The sequence below is a fragment of the Lepus europaeus genome, chromosome 13 (genome assembly GCF_033115175.1).
Source record: "Lepus europaeus isolate LE1 chromosome 13, mLepTim1.pri, whole genome shotgun sequence".
NCBI lineage: Eukaryota > Metazoa > Chordata > Mammalia > Lagomorpha > Leporidae > Lepus > Lepus europaeus.
In genome coordinates this window covers 27,940,351-27,961,356 of record NC_084839.1, presented here as the reverse complement: position 1 = coordinate 27,961,356, position 21,006 = coordinate 27,940,351, and the positions used below count along the sequence as shown (strand labels likewise).

General features: G+C 50.5%; 1 protein-coding gene across 1 annotated transcript in view; it reads left to right on the top strand.

Moving 5' to 3' along the window:
- Positions 1 to 21,006, top strand: part of XDH (xanthine dehydrogenase) — a 68,046-nt gene that overhangs the window by 29,191 nt on the left and 17,849 nt on the right. Inside the window, exons 12-24 of the mRNA XM_062209212.1 lie at positions 123 to 216; positions 1,804 to 1,913; positions 3,727 to 3,911; positions 5,289 to 5,466; positions 7,281 to 7,364; positions 8,848 to 9,017; positions 11,171 to 11,294; positions 13,280 to 13,399; positions 13,861 to 13,957; positions 15,528 to 15,652; positions 16,183 to 16,316; positions 16,710 to 16,797; positions 18,010 to 18,096. Coding sequence (XP_062065196.1) covers positions 123 to 216; positions 1,804 to 1,913; positions 3,727 to 3,911; positions 5,289 to 5,466; positions 7,281 to 7,364; positions 8,848 to 9,017; positions 11,171 to 11,294; positions 13,280 to 13,399; positions 13,861 to 13,957; positions 15,528 to 15,652; positions 16,183 to 16,316; positions 16,710 to 16,797; positions 18,010 to 18,096 — 1,596 coding nt within the window. The remainder of the gene's footprint in view (positions 1 to 122; positions 217 to 1,803; positions 1,914 to 3,726; positions 3,912 to 5,288; positions 5,467 to 7,280; positions 7,365 to 8,847; positions 9,018 to 11,170; positions 11,295 to 13,279; positions 13,400 to 13,860; positions 13,958 to 15,527; positions 15,653 to 16,182; positions 16,317 to 16,709; positions 16,798 to 18,009; positions 18,097 to 21,006) is intronic.

Below are 21,006 nucleotides of genomic sequence, written 5' to 3'. Positions count from 1 at the left end.
AAATGTGCAAGTCCTCCCATGCCACTCTCATGTCTCCATGGGGGTGCCCCATGCCCGGGAGCCAGCTGCTGAGCCAGGGTTTCCTGGAGCAGGCTCTCACTCGCACTCTTTGCTTGTCCTAGTCCATTGGAGGGAACATTATCACTGCCAGCCCTATCTCCGACCTCAACCCTGTGTTCATGTCCAGTGGAGCCAAGCTGACCCTTGTGTCCAGAGGTGAGTGCCTGAAGTGGAGGCTTAGAAAGAGAAATTTGCAGGATTCAGGGTGGGGGTGGGGTAGCGGTAATGTCTCCCAGGTAGTCATTTCCTAGAGGAATGGAGTCTAAACTTCAGTGACCCAGGCATCTTAAGGGTTGGATTTTTTGGACACTCCAAGAGATTATGTGCAGGTTGGAGGTCAGGAGAGCTGGGCCATTTCTTTTTTTTTTTTTAATTTTTTTGACAGGCAGAGTGGACAGTGAGAGAGAGAGAGAGACAGAGAGAAAGATCTTCCTTTACCGTTGGTTCACCCTCCAATGGCCACTGTGGCTGGCGCACTGCGCTGATCCGAAGCCGGGAGCCAGGTGCTTCTCCTGGTCTCCCATGCAGGTGTAGGACCCAAGCACTTGGGCCAACCTCCACTGCACTCCCGGGCCACAGCAGAGAGCTGGCCTGGAAGAGGAGCAACCGGGACAGAATCCGGTGCCCCGACCGGGACTAGAACCCGGTGTGCCGGCGCCACAAGGCTGAGGATTAGCCTGTTGAGCTGCGGCGCCGGCCTGGGCCATTTCTTTATAGAGAATCCTCAGCACTCTCTGTGCCCTAGATGCCTTACCTGGCAGGATGCTGGGGCCAGGAGGTGCCAGCTTACCATAGCCACCTGTAGCATCAGGAGCAATTCTGCCAACATGGCCATTGCTGCAAATTCAGTTGCAGGAACTTACAATGAAGTGAGTTCTACCATTCATCATTGCCAAATGATTGTGCTTGGTTTGTTTCTGCTCCTGCCATTGTTTACGCCTCCTGTGTCTGCACAGTGGAAATGCTGGAGGAGGGTGTGCTCCTGGCCATGTGCACCCTGGGACCACCCCCAGCTCTGACCATTTGCTGGAAGCCAGCCTAGCGTAGCAGGATGCAAAGCAAAATCAGCCCTGGGGAGAAGGGGCTGGGGGACATCCACAGGATGCCAACACACACAGGATCCTGGAGGGCTCTCTACCCAGGGAAGTCTCACAGAGGGTGCTTAATTTCCCAGCCACAACACCTGTGTGGTGTCACCTCCCAGGGCGGCTCCTTAGAAACTCAACACCCAGGTGTTCCTAGGGGCTGGGCACACAGGCAACCTGCCTCACACCTGCCAAAAGCCCAGACTCCCAGAAGAAAAGCAAGTGCTCAGTATATACTGCTGTTTCTGTAACCACAGCAGGCACAATGGACAGAATGGGGGGAGTCTTCTCCTTCTTCTTTTAAAGATGTATTCATTTATTTGAGAGGCAGAGTTTCAGAGAGAGGAAGAGACAGAGACAGAGGTCTTCCATCTGCTAGTTCACTCCCCAAATGGCCACAACAGCCAGAGCTGGGCTGATCCAAAGCCAGGAGCCTGGAGCTTCTTCTGGGTTTCCCATGTGGGTGGCAGGGGCTCAAGCACTCATGTCATTTTCCACTGCTCTCCCAGGTGCATTGACAGGCAGCTGGATTGGAAGTGGAGCAGCCGGGATGTGAACCGGCACCCATGTGGGATGCCAGCGCTTCAGGCTGTGGCTTAGCCCACTTTGCTGGAGCACGGGCCCCACTTTGGTCCCTTCTCATCTTGCCTCCACACAGGCACCAGGAGAACGGTTCGGATGGACCACACCTTCTTCCCTGGCTATCGGAGGACCCTGCTGAGCCCGGAGGAGATCCTGCTCTCCATAGAGATCCCCTATAGCAGGGAGGTGAGAAGTCAGGAGCTGGTCCACACTGCCCACGCTACTCCCCCTGCCAGGCTCCAGACAAGGAGACCAGAGTCTGCCATGGGGGACCAGCATTACATCTCTCTCCTTCAACACTGACTTTTTTTCTCTCAATTTCATCTCTAACAAACCAGCCCTATTCCCCTCTGGGCAAGATGTTGCAGGGTAGGGGTGCATAGGACGATGAGCTTTGAAACCAGAGAGCTGTGTGTGTGATCCTGAGTGACTCATCTCCCTCTCTGAGTCCTGTTGTCCTCATCTGTAAAATGGGCATGGTGTTACCTTCTGTGCAGATTATCGAGAGGACTGAAATTCCTGGGTAAGGCTCCTGGCAGGTGTCTGGGTACCAGTGGTGATCACCAATTGTTAGCTAAAAACAGTCCCGGAACACATCCCGCTGTTCAGTCGTCCTGGGCCACATCAGAGGAGGCTCATTTTCCTCTGTGGAACCAAGCGGGGTGTGGGTGCTGAGTGGAGAAGCCACCCATGAGTCAGATCCCCACATGTTGACCATGGACTTGCCGAGCTGTTGGCTCACCAACCTTGCTTGGGCTGGTGCTGAGGGATTCCTGCTCTATGAGCAGCTTTTCTGGCCCACTGGGCAGGTCTGGGCAGCTCCAGATGCCTTGCTCCTGTTCCTCGGGGCCGGTCCTGGCCCTGCCTGGTGTGGTTCTCTCCTCTTGTAGCAGCTACCAGCCAGGGCACTTGCCACCAGGCGCCTTTTAGATAGGTGTTGGGCCAGAGGCGGAGGCCGGCTCTCAAGGTCAGTGTGAGGGTTGCGGCTTCTGTGTTTCAGCAAGTGCTGCCAGGCATGTTTTATCCTTATAAATTTTGACCTCCTTAATGAGAATGCTAATGAAATTAGAGCAATTATGTCCCCGAGGTGGTTTCTTAATGATTTTCTAGCTTGCCCTTGTAAGTCATTTAGAGCAGTTTTAAATTTTACAGATCAGTACAACTAATAATAATAATAATGATTTGAATATGAGTGGGGAGAGGGTAAGGAAACAGGCACAGCACTACTTGGTTTTTATCAAAAAAAAGTCATTTCACAAAGTAAAGATTCTATTTAAAATAATTTTAAAACATTTATTTCCATTTTATTTGAATGGCAGAGTCAGAGAGAGAGAGAGGGAGAGAGGGATGAAGGTTGAGATTGGAGGAGATCTTCCATCTGCTGGTCCACTTCCCAGATGCTGGGCTGGACCAGGGTGCAGCCAGGAGCCTAGCACTCCAGCTGGGTCTCCCCCATGGGTGGCAGGGACCATGTTCCTGAGACATCATCTATTGTCTCCTAGGATGTGCATCAGCAGAGAGCTAAGTCAGGAGCAGAGTAGTGGGGACTTGAACCTGGCACTCTGATATTGGAGGCAGGTGTCCCAAGTGGTGACCTGACCACTGGGCCACACACCTGGCCCGAGAAAGGAGATTTTGATTCCCAGAATAAAGATGCCTTCTCCTTACTTCTCCTGAGGCTGTTGTCATTCTGATGCTGCCAGTTCCCGGCAACCCAGGGAAAACGTCAGGTGGGCCAGCATCTGCAACCTGTGCTTTGTCTCTGACTTGCCACCTGCCTGCAGATCCTTTCCCGCAGCTGGGACTGTTCTCTGGAACTTTCCTACAAGTGCAGGACTTGGGCACACCCTGATCTGTGAGTCCCCACATCACTCGCCTGCTGGTTTGCAATGGTGTTGTCCCCTCGCCTCACCTCACTCCCTGTGTTGTCACCTCCCCTGGCCATTTGCAGTCCTTGCTAAACAAGGTGGGAAAATGATGCTTTCTGCTCTTTTTCTAGGGTGAGTTTTTCTCAGCCTTCAAGCAGGCCTCCCGCAGGGAAGACGACATTGCCAAGGTCACCTGTGGCATGCGAGTGCTCTTCGAGCCAGGGAGCATGGAGGTGAAGGAGCTGGCCCTTTGCTATGGAGGGATGGCCAACAGAACCATCTCGGCCCTCAAGACCACTCAGAGGCAGATAGCCAAGTAAGAGCAAGCCACAGAGCGAACTGTGACTGCTGCCACGCCACGGCCACTGCTGCTCCCATGACTCCGGGCTGTGGGGAGCATCACTGCTATGGCCACCTTCACTGCTGCTGCTACTGGTGCTACCACTTCTACTTTAACCACTGTAACTGCCACTACTGGTACTAGTGCGACTACTAGTGTTACTACTGCTGTCCTCCCACCGTGGCTGCCGTGGCCATTACTACTCTCAATGCAGCCTCTACTATTACTATTGCTACTACTGCTGCTGCTTCCACTACAGTATTGCAACTACTGTTACCACTGGTACTACTATTATGACTATTACTACTTTCCCTGATGGTATTTCTACTACTGTCACTTACCATGACCCCTATTATTACTGTTGTTCCTACTACAGCTGCCACTTTTACCACTACTACTGTTACTATGACTAGTATTTCAGCTAGTTACAATTAATACTGCCATTGTTACTACTACAGTTACTATTGGCACTCCCCCTCCTGCTGCTGCTATTACTACTGATACTTTCTTTTTTTTTAGTCATAAAATCATTTATTTGAAACTACTGATATTTTCTAACATTACCACTGTGACTCCTATGCTTTTTGCTGCTGCTACTGTTATTGGTACTATTACTATTACTAGTATTGCTGCTGCTACTAATGATTCTACGACTAGTAGTGTTATCACCAGTCCTGGTCCTACTATTACTAGTGCTTCTTCTTTTACTACTACTTCTATTTCTACTATTACTATTACTATTGCTACCACTGCTATTGCTAGTGTTATTACTGCTGGTATTACTACTCATGGTAATGTTGCTACTGCTACTACTATTACTACTGCTATGGTTAATGTTGCTATTAAGAGTACTGGTGCTTACTCCATGGCTGCAGTTATAGCAGGTCTTTCCCTGGCAGTATCCTATATATCCTATAATACCCATGTGGGATGGAGAAAGTTTAACTTGGAGTTTGCCTCCATGGTTCCAGGAAGTTCCTGGCTTCAACACTTAGGAGATGAGTGACATAAATTAGTTTATCTCCCCATGCCTCAAATTTTTTACATTGGTAAATTGGCATAAGATTTTTCCCTTAATTAAATGACAAGTGACTTAATTATAAAAACTTTTGGCCATTGCCTACCTCCTTTGTAGGGTCTCGGTACTATTATTATTATTATTACGACTTTAAAAATTGCTCCTAAGGACGAATAAAATCAGGCTCAAGGAAGTTGGCCACTGGTGCAGAGCCTCGGGCCCCGAGTGTCTGGGCCACGTTCTGCAGGGAGGTCGTGTGACCTGCAGCACAGCGGCATCTGGGTGCAGCAGGCGGTGTGAGCACCCTCCACGGTCCCGGTGTCGGTGTCGCGCAGGTCGTGGGGCCCCGAGCTGCTGCAGGAGGTGTGCGCGGGCCTGGCCGAGGAGCTGCAGCTGCCCGCCGACGCCCCGGGCGGCATGGTGGAGTTCCGGCGCACGCTCAGCCTGAGCTTCTTCTTCAAGTTCTACCTGACCGTGCTGCAGAAGCTGGGCAGGGAGAACCCCGACGACGGCGTGAGTGCGGTGGGCGAGCCTCGGCGCGAGGTCCTTTGGGGACCGAGATGCGGGACTGGGTGGGCATCTGCGGGCACAGAGAGGGGAACAGGAAGTGAGCCAGGCCGGGAGCCACCGGGCTGGGACTCCAGAAGGCAGGTCCTTGCCCTGGGTGCGCCCTTAGACCCCCATGGCACTGGACTGGTCTCTGGGCTCGCTGTGAGCAGGGAGAGTGGAGCGGGACCTGAACGTGGGGTGCGGGAGCGCGTGCGTGCGGAGAAGGCGCCCAGCTCCAGAGGCCTGCTCACCAGCAAGCACATCTGTGCCTACTGGGAGCGCGTGCCCGGTGACAGCGGGCAGCCCAGGGTGGGGGGAAGGCGTCCGTGGAGGCGGCCTCACGTGATAGCTGGAAAGACTGGCCCTGTGCCAGCGAGCGGAGAGAAAGCGGGGCAGGAGGGACAGCGAACTCCCTCTGTAAATCCTTAATAACGAGGTGGGCTTCCGGCCTAGCTCTGGCCTGGCTTTGGTTAAGATGCCCGCATCCCACATCCTGGGTCCTGGGTTCCCTTCCCTACTCTCAAAGCTTCCTGCTGAGACCAGCCGGTGATGGCGCAAGCGCTGGGCTCCCTGCCGCCCATGTGGAGACCTGGGTTGAGTTCTTGGCTCCCAGGTTGGCCCAGGCTGCTGGGTGAGCCAGTGGGTGAGAACTCTGCCTCTGTGTCTTGCAGCCTCTTAAACAAAAGTACAAAAAAATTAATACTTAATTTTTTTCTGATTATAAGAGTAGTACAAACTTACTGTGAAAAAATTCAAAATCAAATTTGCATAAGAAAAACAACTAAAATTACCCCTACTTTTAGATCCCAGAGAAAACCGTGGCTGATAGTTCGATCAGTATTTCTTGGATCTCTTTCCTATACTTACCTGTCCAGCTGTCTGTCATACTGTTTGCCTGTCTCTATCTGTCCTTCCATCCATCAATATATCTATCATCTTGTGATCTTTGGATTTGGATATATCATTTCCTAAACAGATTTGATATATACTGCACAGAGGATTTTGTAACCCCCTTGCTTCTTTTTTTTTTCTTAAGACTTATTTTATTTATATACTTGAAAGGCAGAGTTACAAAGAGAGAGGGAGAGAGAAAGATCTTCCATCTCCCCAAATGGCCACAATGACTAGAGCTGAGTCAGACCCAAGCTAGGAGCCTGGAATTCCATCTGGGTCTCCCACATGGGCGACAGGAGCTCAAGTATTCAGGCTGTCTTTCACTGCTTTTCCAGGCCCGTTGGCTGGGAAGTGGAGGTGCCCTGACTCGCACCAGCTGTGCAAGGGATGCAGGCAATGCTGGTGGCAGCTTAACTTGTCCTGCTACAGCAGGTCCACCACCCTGCACCACTTCTGTTGAGATGCTCTTGTGTATGTTGAATACTCTGCATGGACCCGAGGAGGACCAGGATGGCTTTCCCAGGGGGGAGGGGCTGGGGAGAAGGTGTTGCCAGCAGAGGGAGCAGCACACACACAGATCCAGATCTCTCTGAGTGCCCACGCAGCAGGGTGGCCGGGTATTCAGGAAAGAGACAGCCAGTTGAGGTGGCAGGTCCAGATCTCTCCGCATGCCCACGCAGCGGGGTGGCCGGGTCTGAAGTGGAGTCTGCTACTCAGTGCCACACGTGCAGAGCCCACGTGTCAAGCTGGATCCAACTGTTACCCAAAGGGGTAGAAAAGGAGGGGACGAGAGGGACAGTTGTCACCTTTGATGCCTGGGGACAACCAAGGAAGGCATCAATGATAGTACAGTCATGGTTACCTGTGCTGTCTCCCCACCCCAGAAATGCGGCCTACTGGACCCCACCTTCGCCAGTGCTACCTTACTTTTCCAGAAAGACCCTCCAGCCAATGTCCAGCTCTTCCAAGTGAGTAGACAGCCAGTGTCAGGGGCCTTGGCCGGCCACACTGGTGAACATGATTGGTGGTTGGTGAATGACTAACTTGAATTGTATGTAGGTACATAAAACTCCTTACTCTTGGGCAGAAATGCTCGGAGAATGAGTACCAGGTTGATGTCAGTGTAGCTATCTGTACTCATTGCTTATGGAAAACAAATCTTCATTCTGTCTGTTCTGAACCTGCTATGGGCTAATGTGCAAAGCCAGAAACTGTCTTTAGCGTGAGAGGGACAAGGTGAAGGCCCATACATTTGTCCTGCAAACATTTTCGATTTGGGGGCCATCTAGCCTCCACTGCAACTTGTCAACTCTGTTGTTGCACAGAAGCAACCATAGGCAGTACGTGAGTGTGCATGCTGTGTTCCAATAAAACTTTATTTCCCAATACAGGCAGTGATTTAGATCGGGCCTCAGGCTATAATTTGTGACCACTACACTAGAGTGGGGCATGCACTCCGAGGCCTGACCTCTTGGTTTCAAATCAAAACTCTGCCAGTTTCCCACTGTGTAGCCTTGAGAACGTTGCCTGCTGAGTCTGTGCCTCTTGGGTGTTACTATACCCCCTGCAAGCGTGGGTAGTGAGGGCACCTGTTTCACAGAATGTTTTTGAGAGCTCCATGAGTTAATAAAAGTGAAACATGTGGGTAGTCCTTGGCATATAGAAAACACTCAAAAACCATTAGTCATTGTTTTGAAAAACAAAAGTAGAACTTTGTTGGAAAATTAATACATTTTTAAAGCATTTTGGAAAATACAGAGAAGTACAAAGAAGCAAATGAAAATCACCCAAGTCTCACCTCCAAGGGAAGATCATGTTATATTTTTGTTGACCTCCTTGTACTTTCTCTTGTTCGTGTGTCAACATACAAGGGAACTAGAAAGCTCATGGAACATGGGGTTAAAGGAAAGGTTTATTTTGTTGCAAATTTTTTTGAAAATCCATGCATATGAGGGCATCTTCAAAATGTAGATGGAAAATGTGAATTATGCAAAAATGGCATGGATTTTAAAATTTTTTTGCATCAAAATAAACTTTTTTAAAATTTCTAATTTCTATAAACTTTTAGAAACTGCTCATACATACACACAAACACACACATACACATAAACACACTTTACTTATAGCATATATTCTTTTCTCCTACTGAATTCAAGTCCCTACATACAATGTTTTATGATCTGTCTTTATTCTCAACATGAGCCTTCTTGTAATTAAAACTGCTCAAAAGAATGTTTTCAGGCTTCACTGTCTGATATGGTGTAACCCATCCTCTGATGGTTATGAGCGTTTAGGATCCTCCCCGTTCTTTATGTACTGACACCATGACCACTTATCAGTGGCTTCTTAGGTGCCTTTCCGCTGCCTTCGCCTCAACCTCACAGTTCCCCGGGCCTGCAGGGGAGCAGTGTCCTCCACAGCTCAGCCTGACCGGTGATCTTGCTCTTCCAGGAGGTGCCCAAGGGTCAGTCTGAGGAGGACATGGTGGGCAGGCCTTTGCCCCACCTGGCCGCGGGCATGCAGGCCTCCGGGGAGGCCGTGTACTGTGACGACATCCCTCGGTACGAGAACGAGCTGTCCCTCCGGCTGGTCACCAGCACGCGGGCCCACGCCAAGATCAAGTGAGTGTAGTCACCCACAGGAGCCAGTGGCCCTGCGCAAGGGGGATGCTGGGAGGACGCATGCATGAGACTTCGAGCACCCTGCCTGGATGCAAGCCCAGAGACCACGAGGCTCCTCCTGCGCCTCCCAGTCTGGAGGAAGGGAAAGGATCTCAGAACCGCAGTCTGAGGAGCAGCAGGCAGGGCTTGGGGCTCCTTGGTGCCTGGGGGAGATCTGCTCCTGGAAGGGAGAGGGGCTGACATTACGGGGGCCACAGCAGGAAGGCCTCGGAGCCCTAAGTGGGCAGCTGCTGTAGGCTTTGACAAGCCACACATTACATTGGCCTGGTGAGCACTGGGCTAGACTTCCACGTCAGACACTCGAGGGGAGACCATAGCCTTGGAATCTCACAGACCTGGGATTGCTGGAGTTGCAGCTCTTAAAGCTGCTTGACTGCTTAGCGGCTGAGTCCTGGGCCTGTGGGCGCAAGTTCTCATCTGCCCACGTGTAGTCGGGTATGTGTGTGTGCATGTGAGGATTAGCCATGGTGTCCTCAAAACACCTGGCAGAGAACAGCCATGTGTACCTGTTTCTTTTTGAGAGCCTGAACGACAAGCAACTGCCACCTCTATAGTAATAATAATAACAATGCAATCATAACAATAGTAAAACTTAGAATGCAGTTGACACTTAGTATTTGCTGCATGCAGCCTGATTTGAAGAATTTTGTATATATTGTCTCATTTATGCTTCACATCGACACTATTGGCAGTTGCTATTATTATCCCCCATTCCAGATGGGCAAAGTAAGGCACAAGCAGGTTAGTAACAGACTCTGCAGGTTACCCAACTGGCAAGGAGTGAGTTGGAGTTGGAAGCCAAGTGGCATTCGCTTCTGCTTGTTCAAGCCAGAGACTGTGAGATTCATGACCTGGTAGGCACTGGACACCCAACCTGCTGACTATATTAGCTTGGAAACCCCTCCCTTGGGCCCTGCCACTGCATGGGTTAGAAATCACGTCTCTTTGTCATTGGTGTTTTCTCTGCAGCTGCTCCTAGCCTGGGCACAGGTTCCAGGAATGGCGGCCAGGACACAGATAATCTCTAACACATACATAAGCTTTTCCATATCACTGAAAAAAAAAATGTTTATGTAAGTGGCTAGGGCTCCCAGCTGTGGGGTAAATTCATTTGCCTTTGTCTTTGTCTTGAGCCCATGGTGACAGTACCGTGACCCCTACTGTCCACACTCTAGCAGTGCAATGGGTGTAGGAGGTGGGGAAGCGTTGTAGGAACTGGGCTGCTTGTACCTGGAAGGGCTCCTGGTGGACCAGAGCTGGGTTGACTTTGGCAATCCTCTGCCTTTGGCACCCTCACAGCTTAACCTCAACGCTAATCCCAGTTACCACGCCTTCAGACCGAGTAACTTTGGACAAGCCACTTAACTGCCTGAAGCTTGAATTCCCCCATCTGTAGAAAGAGGAAAACGCTCACTCCTTTCCAGCTTGCTTGTGGGGATTAACTGGAAGGTGGTTGATACTTCAGGGCGGTTTGCAAGCATTTCACTAAGTCCCCCCCCCCCATTCCCCCCCCCCCCCCCCCCCGTGGACACAAGCCAGAGTCATCAGTACACAACTGCGACTGTTGTAGTTGCTAAACAAGCTGGGCCTTTTCCCTTTGCAATCTGCGCTGACTCATTATGTGTGGTTTGCCTGCTGTGCTAGGAGAGCGCCATGAATAGCAGGACAGAAATTCAGCTGTGTGCACAAGTTCAGGGCCATCGGATCACCAACACAGCAAGGGCCCTCCTGGGCTGATTCCGGGTGGGGGTTAACTGGTGCTGTGGAGTTTAGCCGGTGACCTCCACAGTAAGTGCTGCTCACCATGCTGTGTCTCCTTTGCCCTTGGCGAGCAGACAGGACACAGCATAAGGTCCATGAAGACTTGACCTGGCTTACTCATCTTATACCCTTAGCAGCGTTCAGCACACAGTGGCCTCCGCGTGATAACCATTTCATCAGCATTTACAGAGAAGAACGGAAGTAGAATCTAATAGAAAAGAAGGTAGCAAAGGGAGGAATGAAGGTGAAGTAAATGAAGGCAGGTTGTCCAATCTGGTGACTGCTCCAGCTCTGTGTGCTGGCCTGGTTCCTCACTTGAGTCATTCTTGCAGGTCCATAGACACTTCAGAGGCCAAAAAGGTGCCAGGATTTGTTTGCTTCCTATCAGCTGCTGATATTCCTGGGAGTAACGTAACTGGACTTTGTAATGATGAAACAGTCTTTGCACAGGATAAGGTATGTCTTGGATTTCCTTATAAGAAGTAAATGGAATAAGGATTGCCATTTTCAATTATGCTCATTGTTCCAAATCCCTGATCCTGAAGGATTACATTTGCATATGCAAATATCTGGCCATCATCCACTTGGCCCATCTAGGGAACAATCCATTAAGAGGTAGGATATGTTACTCATTCATTTAATTGATGGCTCTTGTTTACACAGTAGGCTAATTCTATGCCAAAGTGGCAGCAAACCCTGACTGGCAGTTGCATTTGAATTAACAATTAAGCTCTTAAAGAATAATGTCAAAGTCCTTTATTCATAGGAAAGAAAGATACAGCAAACAAACCATAATAGTACCACTGTATGTGTTGATAATTCATTTGTATGAAAGTTCATCTGTTGATCTTGGCCATATGTAATTCTACAATAACAACAAGACATTTCCAAGCATTTAGGGTGACTGCTAGAAAAATCCTTCTGCCTTACTCACAGGATATTTTTTGAAGATCATTTTTTTCTTTAATTCTAATATAGATCAGATTTTGCAAACTAGACAGTAGTGGGTATTACTGAAGGGTAGATTCACTTTTTGATGTGAAAATGAAGGAGAAAACAAACCCACAAGAGGCACAAGAACTCTACCAGGAGAGCATTTAGTGGAAGAACAAATTGTTTTATGAACTTTGGGAGCCCCAGAGAGCATTGCCTTATGCTTAATGAGGGTCATCCAAGTTCAACCACCACGAACCAAATAAGCCAATGACTTTGTTGGGTCCTCAAGAGATAACTGCCAGAGATTTGCTTGCTAAGTATTCATTCCTCTTGTCAGAAGCCTCATATTCCAAAGTGATGATTTGGACAACAGTTTGTTGTTGCTGTGTGTGTGTGTGTATGTGTGTAGGATGAAAATTGTCCCTGAAAGAGATCCATTAAACTATTATGGAACTGAATTTTTCTTTTCTTTTTAAGATTTATTTATTTATTTGAATGGCAGCGTAGAGAGAGAGAGGGAGAGAGAGATGTCTCCCGTCTACTGTTTTACTTCCTAGGTGGTCAAAACAGCTAGGTCTGAGCTGGGCCAAAACTAGGAGCCAGGAACTCCATGCTGATCTCTCGTGTGGGTGGCAGGGGCCCAAGTATTTGGGCCATCTTCTGCTGCTTTCCCAGGCGCATTCATAGGAAGTGGGATTGGAAAGAGAGAAACCAGGACTCAGGCACTTCAGTAGAGGATGCTGGCATGGCAAACTGCAGCTTAACCTGTTGCACCAAAGCTCTGGCCCCTGGAAGTGAAGTATTCAAAGAAAATAAAACAATAAAGCAACAATTATTATTCTGTAAGTTCTTAAAAATCTTGTTTATGGGCCATCGAATCCAAGAAAACCAGCACGTGGGAGCCGCTGCTTTGGAGCATATAAATGAAATATAAGATGTGATTGCGGCCTTTGAGAAGCTTTTGGTATAAAGCTGGGAAACAGAAAGCAAGAGAGGAATGGAAAGAAGATAGGAGTGGGAGTCAAGGCCTAAGCTTTACTCGTGATCTAGTAACTAGCCACTTGTGGTCTTCCGGGTCTCTGTCTCTTCATATGAAGACCAACGGTCTTGGAATAGAGCCAAAGTGACACACACACTGCCTAGTGCCACAGCTCCCATTATGCTCACAGCAGCTATTAATAAACAATTGCCAGTTCCATCCTGCCCAGATTCACAAAGGAATTCCAGAGCTGAGTAGGGAAAATTTTCTTTGAGATGAAATCTGTCTGCCATCCTCATCCTGGGGATCTCAAGCTCTATTCCAGTGCACCTGCTTCTAAGCACTTAGGAAGAAGCATATAACCTCAATTAGTAGGACAAGGGGATGAAAAGGCTCCAGGGCCATCAGAAAAAGTGCTTTGACTGTGAAACAGCAGGGATTTCTTTGCCTTTTTGAACAATGCAAAAACTGAGTTGCTTCACGAGGAACTTAGGTATGTTTTCTGACAGTCCACCTCCGCTCCTAGGTCACGTGTGTTGGGCACATCATTGGTGCCGTGGTCACTGATACCCCGGAACACGCACAGAGAGCTGCTCAGGGGGTGAAAATCACCTATGAAGACCTTCCAGCCATTATCACGATTGAGGTAATTGCGAATGCACTTCTTGCAGTGAGGAGTGAGCATCCTATACCTGCAGGCCCATTTATTAGGATCCTTTAGGAGACAGGAGCAGCAGGTAGAGACTTGGCTACATGGGGTTTTAACTCCCTCCCAGTCCTTGGAGACTTTTTTGTCCCGTGAAGCCTTCCTCTTCATGATCTTGGGCTCAGTCCACTAACAGCCGAACTGAGTTCCTCCACCCCCAGATTTGGCTCCAGTTGGTTTCTCGTGGGGGTCCTTGTTTTTCCGCAAGAGCTGGGGTGGTCCACCTCTTGCTGAAGAAGTGCGGGAATTCCGCCAGAGCTTCCCTTGTCTGCATGCGAAGCGGGTAGAGGTTCAGACGGAGAAGAGCGAGGCGGAGACCCAGAGCGTCCCTCTCCCCGGTCAGAAGCCGTCTTCTTCCCGCCCCGGGAGTCAAGTGACTGAAGATTCTTTTTGATCCTCAGGATGCTATAAAGAACGAATCCTTTTATGGGCCTGAGCTGAAGATTGAGAAAGGAGACCTCAAGAAGGGGTTTTCCGAAGCCGATAACGTTGTCTCAGGTACAGCAGCAGTGAGGAGGGTGCCCCCTGCTTGACCCCTTAAAAGCAAAACTGCACGTTGATCTCAGGGCAGGGAAGTGAGTGCTAAACAGCTCCTTGGAGAAGGTCTCCTCTGCCATTTGTCACAAAACGGTGGGTAGCTTGCTGGCGTCCACTCTCAGTCGCCTTAATCTCCTGTGTCTAGACTGGGTAACCTATGTGGTTCTTGAGAGCTTAGGCAGAGTAATGTGTTCTAATTTGGAGAGCCGTCCTGGGAAGTAAACAGCCACAGGTGTAGCCAGCCGTGGGTCTGCCAGGCCGTAGCCACAGAGTCCTCACCTGCCCCGAGTGCATGAAGGTGGTCCTTACCGATTGGCAGCTGGCTCTCTCCCCTTGCCTGTCCTTCCCTCCTCCTCCCCCCACCTGTCTCTGACACTGAAGTGGGGTCTATGGCTCTTCCCCTAGGGCATGGCTGCTACTAGTGTGCCTTTTGGAATTGCTCTGTAGGTTGGCTGTGGGGCACTGCTGAGTCACTAGCAAGCCACCTCTCTCAAAGGCCTGGTAGCTTCAGTGTCAGAAGATGCTCTTATTTGCAGCTTTCTGGTTGGCAGCCTGAATAAAGAGAGAGCAGCAGTCAGAGGGCGCGTAGCTGAGCACTGCAATGGGGATACGCATGCCATGGTGGACTGTAGGGCAAGTCAGAGAGGCAGAGCCAGGAGAAAGACAACCTTGGCGGTGGCTGTTGCATCTGGCAGTTAAGAAGCTGTGCAGCATGGACCCTGGAGGGCAGCAGTGATGGCTCCAGGGAATCAGGTCCCTGCCACCCACAGGAGAAGCCTGGATTGGGTTCCCAGCTGCTCGCTTTGGCCACCTGGCTATTGCAGGCAGTTAGGGCGTGAACCAGCAGATAGGAACTCTGTAAGTCTCATAAATAAATACATAAATAATTTTTAAATAAGCCTTCTATCAGATATTTTGAAATAATCTTTACCCACAATGAGAACTAGCCGGGATGAAGTTCATTCGCGGTTGAATGAACAGTTGCTGGGCGGCTGTCCCTGTGAGAGTGCCTTGTACATAGGGTTGTGGTGGCCTCCGTGTCGTGTGGTCCTGGCAGAGTCTGCTGTGTTAGCTGCTGTCAGGCTGTTAAGTGCGAGGACCCCTTCTCTGTATCCTCCTGGCTCACTTTCTTGCTTTCCTTTCGTTACAGTTGACCCCAGCGACTCCCTCTTGGTTTCAACAGCTTTTACCTTCCTCCCACACAATCATCTTTTCTTTTACCTTTTCTAAACATTTATAAAGAGTTGTATTTAGCAATCTTTGATTTCCTCGGGCTGCAGTGAGAAGCGAACTTTGCACCTAATGTATTTTAGTGTTGCACAGGTTTCTTTTGGGGGGATGGGGAGTAGGGAGGCTCTGTAGTTCCCAGATGACTGAAAATGGAGACTCCTTTGCAGCCCAGTTGGGGAGCCTAGAGGCTCCCTGTGAGCTGTTGGTTCCTGCCCGGGCCACATGCAGAGGACATTCTGTCCCCAGACAAACCTGCCTCTCACAGCCTGGGGCTCACTGTGGGCTCTCGTTGCTTCCTTAGGAGAGTTGTACATTGGTGGCCAAGAGCACTTCTACCTGGAGACTCACTGCACCATCGCTGTCCCAAAAGGCGAAGCAGGGGAGATGGAGCTCTTCGTGTCCACACAGAACACCATGAAGACCCAGGTAGAAGACCTGTGGGGAGGACAAAGGGAAGTCCCACGCAGACCATGAGGGCAAGGTGGCCAATGGCAAGATGGAGACCTGGGCTGGTCCGGAAGGGGACTGGAGAGCAGTGGTGCTGGGGCCTGTTGTTAGCTCTCATCACTCCAGTGCTGGGCAGCCTTGGTTACGTCATATCCTCCCTGAGAAGGGGTTGGTGACAACCACAGGGACAACAAACGTATCTACAGCAACTTGAATGTTCTCAACTGTCTATAATGGGACAGTGGTTTGCCCACTGGCCTTGTGCTGACCTACTGACCTCTGGCCAAACAGAAGGAGTTTTGGCTCTGCAGGTGCACTGTGAGCTGCCCGCCCCTCTGGTTTAACAGCGAGTTTCTGAATGGTCTCAACTCAGCCTGCAGTGCCTGATGAGGGCTGGACACCAGTACCACCAACCAGAGGGCCAAATTCAGAGGGGAGGGGCTTTCTGAATCAAGGGATTTCAGAATTTGCAACAGTGCCCGTGTTGTTTTATGTTTTTCCCCCCATAGAGCTTTGTCGCAAATATGTTAGGCGTTCCAGCAAATCGGATCGTGGTCCGAGTGAAGCGAATGGGAGGAGGCTTTGGAGGGAAAGAGACCCGGAGCACTGTCGTGTCCACAGCAGTGGCCCTGGCTGCATACAAGTGAGTTCTCCCAGCAGGCCTTGGGAAGAGAAGTGGGTCTGTGTCCGCCAGGAAGCTTTCCTGGATTCCTCCTCGTTGGAAGGAGTTTGCCTCTGCTTTGAAGGCTCACAACTATCTATTTGTAGAACTCTCGGGCTTAGGGATGAGCTCAACATGGCCGTTTCTTAGTGTTCTGACACATGTGCTCCCGTCTTCTCCCTCCAGCTGGCCGCAATTCCCCCGGGGATAGGCCCTCGTCATGTCCTGTAGAGTCCCCGTCCTGTCTCAGTTCAGCTCTGCCCCAGGAGCCAGCTGGTACAAGAGGGCTCCCTTGCTGTCTCCATCCCCCACACTCACAGGGCTGGGCAGCTGTGGATGGCCCACAGGCTCCTAACGCTCTTGGTGCCCACGCAGGACTGGCCGCCCTGTGCGCTGCATGCTGGACCGTGATGAAGACATGCTCATAACTGGCGGCAGACACCCTTTCCTGGCCAGATACAAGGTCCCGGGTGTTGGGGTGTGCCAGGGTGGGTGGTGGGCGGGTCTCCCTGTGAGGGGCCAGAGGACAAAGGTCCAGGGAATGAGAGCTGCACTGTCACCCTTTGCCTGTCCCTCTGCCAAAGCTCAAGGAGGAAATAGCAACGAGAGAAACTCAAGTCTGCCAACAGCAGCATGGAAGGGTGTGCTGGGTGAGACTGACGGGCCAGTTCCCGAGAGTAACCTCAGAGGGTGGCATCCTTGAGTTCTGTGCATTTGCTAGGATCCAAGTTGGATCTTTGGAACTGAGTTGGCCTCTGACACATCGTTTATCATCAGACCTAGGGATAACCCACCATGCTGGGTGCCCAGTGTGGATGTGTCCATGGCCTGCTGTGAAAACCAGAATGACCACCTGAGAAATTAGACTTCCCCCGGGCAGGGGCTGGGGTAGGGGCAGTTGTTAGGGTGGGCACCCGCTTTCCCAGTACATGGTTAGGGACTGCCCAGACCTCCCCCTGGGACAGTGTCTTTCCCGGGCTCTGTGCATGACCAGCCCCCTTCTGACAAAGAGCCCTTCTTCCTCTATGTACCAGGGTGGCCTCCCAGGCCTGCGTCTGGCCCCGTTGCCTGGGAGCCCTCTCGTGCCATGCACTGGCCTTGAGCAGCTTCCCTCTGAGCCGCTCTGACTTTGTTTCATGCTTTCACCCTCCGAGAGGAATCACATTTCTCTGATCCCTAAGTTCTCAGGAGCCTGTAGAACAGCAGCTTGATCTTCCGGAATCCCGGTTTCCCCATTTGTAAAATGTCCTGTGAAGGAGTGCTTTGATGCCATGCAAGCACATTCATGCTCATGTGAAGCGTAGCTCTTGTCTGCTGCCCAAAGGTCCACGGGGAGCCCTGCCAAATCCTTCCCAGTCTCTTCCCGGCCCGCCCCTGCCTGCCCTATCCTGATCAGCTGTCTCTCTCCTACCTCCTCACTCCTGTCAGAGCCAGCAGCTGGGCGCAGGTGGAAGGGATGAGAGTGTGGGAACAGCGTGCGAGGGGCGGGGAGCCAAGGGTGCCCAGTGGGGAGGTGTGAGGTCCTCTCCTCTTCCCCTGTTAGGGTCAGGCCCTCTTTTTCATGGGGTGAGATCTCCTGCTTTCTGTCCCCTCCCCCCAGGTAGCAGAGGTGGGACTGGAGGATCAGGGGCACAGGAGGGGACTGCTGTTGAGAAGTTGCTCTCCTTTTTGGCAGGTGGGTTTCATGAAGACGGGGAAGGTTGTGGCTCTGGAGGTGGAACACTTCAGCAATGCAGGGAACACCCAGGATCTCTCTCAAGGTGTAAGTAGGACCCCCTGCCTGCTCCTGGGGTGACAGGGTTTAAGGGCACACCCCACGGCCCGATGGCACACACAGGCACAGGTCTCCCCTCCATTCCTGCCCGCCTTGTTGCAAGTAGCCTCCCACCTGGTCTGCATCCCAGGCTCTCCATCCTTGGTTAATCTCTAAAGCACAAAAGTGGTCATAGTACTTCTCGGATTAGAAACAGCCTTGTGCAACTATGCTGCCAAACAAAACAGTTCCAGAGCTTTATATATGGTGTGGTGACATTTTATTTTGTGTGTGTATGTGTGTGCTTGCGTGCATATATTATGAATTCAATTAATTGGGATTTTTTAAAAAAAGATGTATTTATTAATTTTTTGAAAATCAGAGTTACACAGAGAGAAGAAGAGACGGAGAGAGAGATATATTATCTTTCATCTGCTGGGTCACTCCCTAAATGGCCACCACAGCCGGGGCTGGGCCATTCAGAAGCCAAGAGCCAGGAGCTTCTTCCAGGTCTCCCTTGTGGGTGCAGGGACCCAAGCACTTGGGCCATCTTCTGCTTCCTTTCCCAGGTGCATTATCAGGGAGCTGGATGGGAAGTGGGGCAGCTGGAGCTTGAACTGGTGCCCATATAGGATGCTGGCATCACAGGTGGCAGCTTTACCCACTGTGCCATGGCGGCAGTCCCTGTTAATTGGGTTTAGTTAATTATTGGGGTTGATGTGTAATGCTGTGGTTAAGCCACTGCTTAGGATGCTCACATTACATCTTGGAGTGTCTGTTGGGAGTCCTGGCTCCTTCACCTCTGATTCAGCTTCCTGCTGATGCACACCCTTGGAGGCAAATGAGGATGGCTGGGGTCACTTGGGTCTCTGTCAACCACATAGGGGACTTGGATTGAGTCCCACACCCCTGCCTTCAGCCTGGCCCAGCCCTGGCTATTCCAGCATTTGAAGGAGACAGGCGATCTTTCTCTGCCTCTAAAATAAAATGAAAATAAATTTTTAAAACAATTTAAAAATATTCTTTTAAACAATAAAATAAAACTTTCAGAGAAGCTAAATTTAGCAGGGCTAAACTGAGCAAAGAACGATTCACAAATCCAGGAGCCCTCAGAAGGAGAAGAGGTTCACAGAGCCTCGCTGCACAGTGTGGGCAGGCAGCCTTTCTGGGCAGGGAGTGAAAGTGATGGACAGACACAGACTGGCTCTGGCCAGGCATTTGCCTCATTTGAACATGGGCTGATCTGATCTGGGACTGGCTCTGTTGTTTGGTACAAGTGTGTACCTCCACGGTAGGCTTGCAGGGAGTTTATGTGCAGCTCGTTATATAATTTATATTATATATACACATGCACACATATATATGTATACTTATATACATATAAAGTGGACATCATTGTCCCAGAGTTCTGGAGGCCGGTAGGCTACCGTTGAGCATGGGTAGGGCCACCCTCCCTGTGCAGGGCTCCGGAGGAGAATCCATTCTTGTTCTTTCCAGCATCTGACAGCTGATGGTACTCCATGACTCCAGTCTCTGTCTGTCTTCCTAACACCTTGTCTGTGTCTGCTTTCCTCTAGTTCTATAGACCTGGAAGTGCTTCTTTTTTCTTTTTCTTTCTTTTTTTTTTTTTTTGACAGGCAGAATTAAACAATGAGACAGAGAGAGAGAGAGAGACAGACAGACAGAGAGAAAGGTCTTCCTTCCGTTGGTTCACCCCCCAAATGGCCGCTATGGCTGGTGTGCTGCACCAATCTGAAGCCAGGAGCCAGGTGCTTCCTCCTGGTCTCCCATGTGGGTGCAGGGCCCAAGGACTTGGGCCATTCTCCACTGCACTCCCGGGCCATAGCAGAGAGCTGGCCTGGAAGAGGAGCAACCAGGACAGAATCCGGCACCCCGACCGGGACTAGAACCCGGGGTGCTGGCACTGCAGGCAGAGGATTAGCCTGTGAGCCGCAGCGCCAGCCTGGAAGTGCTTCTTGACTTAGCACCCAGAGGTGTCTCCATCCTAGGAAACCCACGCGTTGAATGCCCCTTGCCTACCTAGCACCACGGCCTAGCAGCGCAGTGCTCTGTAGAACATCACTTGTTTCTCTTCATGGTCATGTCGCTGGTTGGCAGCCGTGGCTCACTCTCCCTGCCTGACATCATGAGACTTTATCATTCCACATATTATGAATCTAAGACAAGATCAAAGTTCAAACTTCCAAGTACAGATTCTACCAAATGCATATTGCTTTCACACCATCCTACGGTCAACAAATTGTATCATGATTTAGGGACTGTTTATGCCTGTGACTGCATTAAAGGCCCACCCCATAATCCCACATAAGCTGCTTCTCTCTAGAGCCTTCACTTTGTCACACCTTTTGCCGTGGATGATAGTACGGTAGTATTCATAGGTGCTGTGATTTGGAAGTGAAAATATCTTGGGGAGGCATTTTCTTCCCATCACAGATTTTTTTATTTATTTATTTTTTTTTTTTTTTGACAGGCAGAGTGGACAGTGAGAGAGAGACAGAGAGAAAGGTCTTCCTTTTTTTGCCGTTGGTTCACCCTCCAATGGCCGCCGCGGTTGGCACGCTGCGGCCGGCGCACCACGCTGTTCCGATGGCAGGAGCCAGGTGCCTATCCTGGTCTCCCATGGGGTGCAGGACCCAAGCACTTGGGCCATCCTCCACTGCACTCCCTAGCCACAGCAGAGAGCTGGCCTGGAAGAGGGGCAACCGGGACAGGATCGGTGCCCCGACCGGGACTAGAACCCGGTGTGCCGGCGCTGCAAGGCGGAGGATTAGCCTAGTGAGCCACAGCGCCGGCCACCATCACAGATTTTTGTATCAAATGTCCATTAGATCCTATTGAATGATGGTATTATTGAATAAGTCTATATCCTTTCTGATTTTTTTGTCTATTTTAAAATTA